We start from the raw sequence: 5,071 nt of genomic DNA, 5'->3' as shown, positions 1-5,071 counted from the left end.
CTGCAAACAAGAGAAAGCACAATTTTACATGCTATCTTTTATAATTCTTTATCTTCAGCTGTTTCTACCTCTATCTTTCACATTGGCAGCAACATGAGATGTTTTTTTCTGGATAATGACTCCAAATTTGTCAGTAACACGAAACACATGTGCTAAAGATGATTTCATCAAACCTGGTGGTTTGAAAGGAGATAAAAGTCTGCCTGTTGGATCTGAAAAACTCTGAATGCTTGTGTGTGAGGTGTATGCTGCTTAATAAAAACATCCAGTCCTGTCAAACTGGCTATTGTCTTATTCCAGTAAAACACAGTTTGCGAACATGTGGACATTATACTTTTTTGTCAAAGCATTTATCACACTAATAAGTTGTGGTTAGCTTTCTGTTTTGATTCCATGTAATTTCTCACTTAGCTGAAGGACAAATGTCATAAACCTGCAATCTTCCTTGTGACCAGCAGGGGTGAGTAGGGAGGGTGGGGCAAAGACAAGTCCAGTTCATGAGAAAATGTTCCAACGTCTCAGCTCATTTATGTCCTCTTCCACTGAGTTTATGGTCCCAATCTCTAGTTTAAAGTCACCTTAAAAACAACCTGGTGCTCATTCGATAAAACATGGATTCCATTTAAAGTCAAAGCCAGGACAGACGGCATCCTGTCAACTCATCTTTGAATCATAAAAGCCAGTTAGATATAGTGTTGCCACCTTTACCTTGAAAAAGTAATCTGATTATTAATAACTGTTTACTCTTTCAAAATTCATTTTACAGATTACTTGATTTTAAAAGTAACTACGGCTGATTACTAGTAGCTTCATTAGTTAAATTCAGCAGTTGCGGACAGCAACCCCCACAGCCTCATAGAGCTGCATGATTTGGCAAAATTGTACCACTGGGGATAATAATGTGAGTCCACATGCTCTGTTTTAAAGAAACATGCAGATATTACTGGTAGCCGTGAAATATGTATTTCAAAAATACAATTATAAACAAATTGATTCACATTTTGATTTTTAAAATATGACTAAAGAAAGCTTGTTCTGTACTATTTTTGGTGCAATGTTCAGTTAAATTCCAGCTTTCGATAATTATTCTTTTAAACTCTCTGTTTTAGTCAAGTTTGGATTTTATCAGTTTCACTTTTTTGTTCAAGCTGTAGCCTGTTGATCCAGTATCTGAGGGTGGCAGTAGCTTAGTCCACAGGTGTCAAACTCGTGCCATGGAGGGCCAAGAGGCTGCAGGTTTTCTATCCAACCAAGAACTTCACCAGCTGATTTCACTGATTAGTCCCTGCGCTCTGCTTGAAGGTGAGGTAATCAGTGGAATCAGCTGGTGGAGTGTTTGGTTGGAAGGAAAACCTGCAGCTTCTTGGCCCTCCATGGCACGAGTTTGACATCCCTGGCTTAGTCAATAGGGACATGAGTGTGCAAGCTGAGACTGACTGAGATTGTGAAATTGGGCTGATAGCTGGAGAGGTGGGCAGAGGTCCTCAGCACTGTTGAGGTGCCCTTGAGCAAGGCACCATACCCCTAACTGATCAACGTTGTACGTCACTTTGGACAAAAGGCGTCTGCTAAGTGAAATCATTAATTGTAAATCATAAATAAGCAAACATAGTCCCCAGGGCCCTGGTTGCGGCACCGAAGTCTAAAAAGTCTGGTAAACATGTATTACGTGTGATACGAAGTAACTGGTTTTAAAAAAATGTTATTTTCAAGTTTTGATACCAAGATCATTTCTTATCGTGAGGCTGTAAACATGTGATATCTGGTTTAATATGGTAACTAATGGAGGTTGCTCTGACTTCTGAAGACAACCTCTAGTGGACATTTTAAGAACTGCAGTTTTCCGTACATCTCCACTGTCATCTGTTTTCAAGATTCCTGCTTGGTGGTGACATCTAATGAGATGTCGCCAAAGATTCTTCGTTTCATCAGTAAAACCAAAGCAGAAGAGTATTCAGTTTGCAATCCTTCAAGTGACCTGCAGGGGGTGACCACATTGGTTACGAAAGAAGTCTTGTTAGAAATCTACGACAATGTAATCCAACTTCTTTGTTGGTTATTCCTTTAAGTAAACCTTTTTTTTTTAAATGGTCCCAAACCAAAATGATTCATAAAAAACATGCAAGAGGAAGAGAAAACAAAGAAGTCATGAATTAAGTATGTATCTGTTCTTCTTTCAGCTCTATAAGAAATCTTTGATAAACATTTTCTCTGACAGCTTTTTGCCAACATTTGACCTTTGAATCACCCTCTGTGGCTCTAATAAAACTCAATGAACAACTGATCTGTATCATTCTGCTCGGAGGAAAAGGATGTTTCTTAGTTTCCTGTTTTTGTTGATTTAATAACAAATCTGCATGCTCGATTATGTGTACAAAGTCTACGAAGAAAACCTGCATTAAACAACATTCTTAAGGTTCAGCAGAATCACAGCCTCTCACACAATCATGCCCTTAACTTTGGTATTTCAGGTATGAAAGCATCACAACAGAGTCTTTGTGCCTAGTCTAGATGAACCTGCGCAGACCGAGCACACCTGGAGGACTTCTCTCAAAAATGACTCTGTTTTATCTTTTTTATTAGCTGCAAAGCCTCAGAGACTCAGGTTTTAGATTTTAATAAAGGCTTTTTTTTCTGCTGCTGTGGGAATCTGGCTGGAGTCCATCAGACAGATTTGATCGTGCTCCTGTGGACAGACCTGAACCTGCTACCTGAGACAAACAGAGACGGACAGACAAACGGGTACCTGAGTTATCAGACAGTCTGAAGCGACCACAGCAGAGGTATCTCCTCCATTGCTTCTGCACGTTTTCTTTCAGGGCGCAGTGGAAGATAAATATGAACAAACCTGGAGGGGAAAAGAAATACATTTTTACATTTGCTCTCAGCTTCTTTTTCTAACTGCCAAACATTTGAGCTGCTCAAACCCACATTCTATAGATATGCTCTTATATTAAGAGGAGTCTGTAGCCATGAGGATTTTAGGTGTTATAATAAAATCCAACTCACATAATTTTAGCCTTGAAACAGGCTACAGTGTAATCCCTTAAGGACAAACACAGCTGGTTAAAACTCTTCTGTTTATGCCTAAAAGCTGTGTGATGCTCTCCGCACGAATGTGATGTGCGGAAATGAATCGTACGAGATCCATGTGTGAGGCTTTTATGCTTTTTAACACCCCGCATGGGGTCTGTTGGTGTCCATTCCCAAACTGCAGAGGACGGTGCATCACAAACGTACGTCTACCAGAGTACTAAATGAGAGTCGAAGAAGTTTGCCTTTGCTTACAACCAAGGTTATAATAGTTAACTAAAACAAAACTAAAACAAAACTAAAAACAAAAAATAAAATTTATAATACATTGCAGTTAACTCAAACTAATAAAAACTAGAAAAGAAAACAAAAACGATAAGTAAACTAAAACTGTATCTTGTGTTCTCAAAACTAACTGAAACTAACCAAAATTAAAGACAAAATTCCCTTAGTTATAGTTTTTGACAATATTAATAGCCTTTAGGATTTTAAATTACTCCGACACATTTTCCCAACCAATTTTACCACAGTTTTCGGCAGTTGTCAGTGCCGCACAGCACCATCATAGCGGCACATAGGGACGTGCTTGTTTACTGCACTGACTGGCTGTGCGCTGTGCTGCGGCAAAACGTAGTGGAGCAATGAATTAGAGCATCTGTAATAGTTCAATTGTTACAGAGTCCAAGTTTTTATTTATTGAAGCTCATATTATATTGTTTTTTATATAATTTATGTTAATATTATTTTTATGTAATTTATGTCAACATTATTTTATATAATTGATGCTTATATTTTTTACACTAAGTTTTTATTATTTTCATTTGTTTGAGGCAGCAGCCAACATTTCGGTATCAGCATTGACTGAGCAGTGAGCACTATGTTGGACTTGAAAATAAACTGTATGACAGAATATTTACTCTGACCTTTTTGAATCCTGCACCTGGTTAATAAGGTATGAAAAAACTAAAACTAAACAAAAACTAAACTTAAACTAAAATAAAACTGAACTAAAACTAAGCCTTGTTGCAAAAATCAAAACTAAATAAAAACTAGAATGCCTGCTCTAAAACTAATTAAAACTAAACTGTAATGGAAAAAAAATGTCAAAACTTACTAAAACTAAACTATAATGGGAAATCCAAAACTATTATAACCTTGCCTGTATTTCTGCACTTTGACCACTTACGCCATCTTGTCTGTGCGTCTCCACCTGGCAGGTTAGAAATTTTCCAGTGTGCGTGGCGCGGAAACTTTTCTGCGTGTAAAGGATTGTGGAGGAGGAGGTGTGGGTGCAATTTGCGTCATTTGTCCACATGAAGCCGGACAGACCCTGCTGACGCGTCAAGCATTAATCAGCCTTGACAGAGTGGTTCTGTCCCTTTGGTGCCCCCAAATAATTTACAACTCAGAAGATCTCTATTGTTCTCTCCCTGGAGTTATAGAAAACCTTTATTTCAGCCTCTGTCTGAAACACATTCTTTTGGCTGCTGTCCCTTTAAGGCTCTCCACTCCACAAACCCCCTTCCTTCTTATTGGCCAGCCCTTTTGGGACCTTTCAGGGGTGCGGCAATAGGTAGATCATAGTATTTGAGGCCTGCTTCTCCAATGTGACATAAATCTTCATGTGATGACATCATCATTTCAGCAGGTCCCATTAAGAGCTCACGACAATCTGGTACTATTTTTAGAACAGAGTCATTATATCAGTTCAAGGACAGATCGGGGGAATTTCTACAACATATAAATATGCAGAGATCTGCTCATGTTCAGTCTGAAAATCCAGTATTGTTACTTTACTCCCATGTTTACAATAAAAGAAAGCAGCATACAGTCTCTTTTAAAGTAGGGTCTAAAGGATTTTCTTTAAAAATAAAATGTCAAATTTTACAGGAATAATCCTGCTCAACCATCAACTGTGGACCTCTAAATGTGTTTGTCAGTGTCTGTATCTGCCTCAACCCCCTCCTCTGCCTGAATATTGATGCTTTGGTTGTATCAGGACATTTCTAGGTGGAGAGTAACCGTGGTTATATCAGCC

The 5,071-nt window shown here is 38.4% G+C and overlaps 1 protein-coding gene across 4 annotated transcripts in view; it reads right to left on the bottom strand.

Annotated features, from left to right (window-relative positions):
* Positions 1 to 5,071, bottom strand: part of adgrg6 (adhesion G protein-coupled receptor G6) — a 96,576-nt gene that overhangs the window by 17,417 nt on the left and 74,088 nt on the right. For all 4 annotated transcript variants that reach the window (XM_074685384.1, XM_074685386.1, XM_074685387.1 and 1 more), the window contains one exon: positions 2,747 to 2,848. In XM_074685384.1, coding sequence (XP_074541485.1) covers positions 2,747 to 2,848 — 102 coding nt within the window. The remainder of the gene's footprint in view (positions 1 to 2,746; positions 2,849 to 5,071) is intronic.

Source organism: Halichoeres trimaculatus, unplaced genomic scaffold (assembly GCF_033239565.1).
Source record: "Halichoeres trimaculatus isolate MK-OKI-2021-1 unplaced genomic scaffold, fHalTri1.1 fHalTri1_scaffold_13, whole genome shotgun sequence".
NCBI classification, from domain to species: Eukaryota; Metazoa; Chordata; class Actinopteri; order Labriformes; family Labridae; genus Halichoeres; species Halichoeres trimaculatus.
The sequence above is the reverse complement of the archived record's forward strand: the minus strand, read 5'-3'. Positions and strand labels throughout refer to the sequence as shown.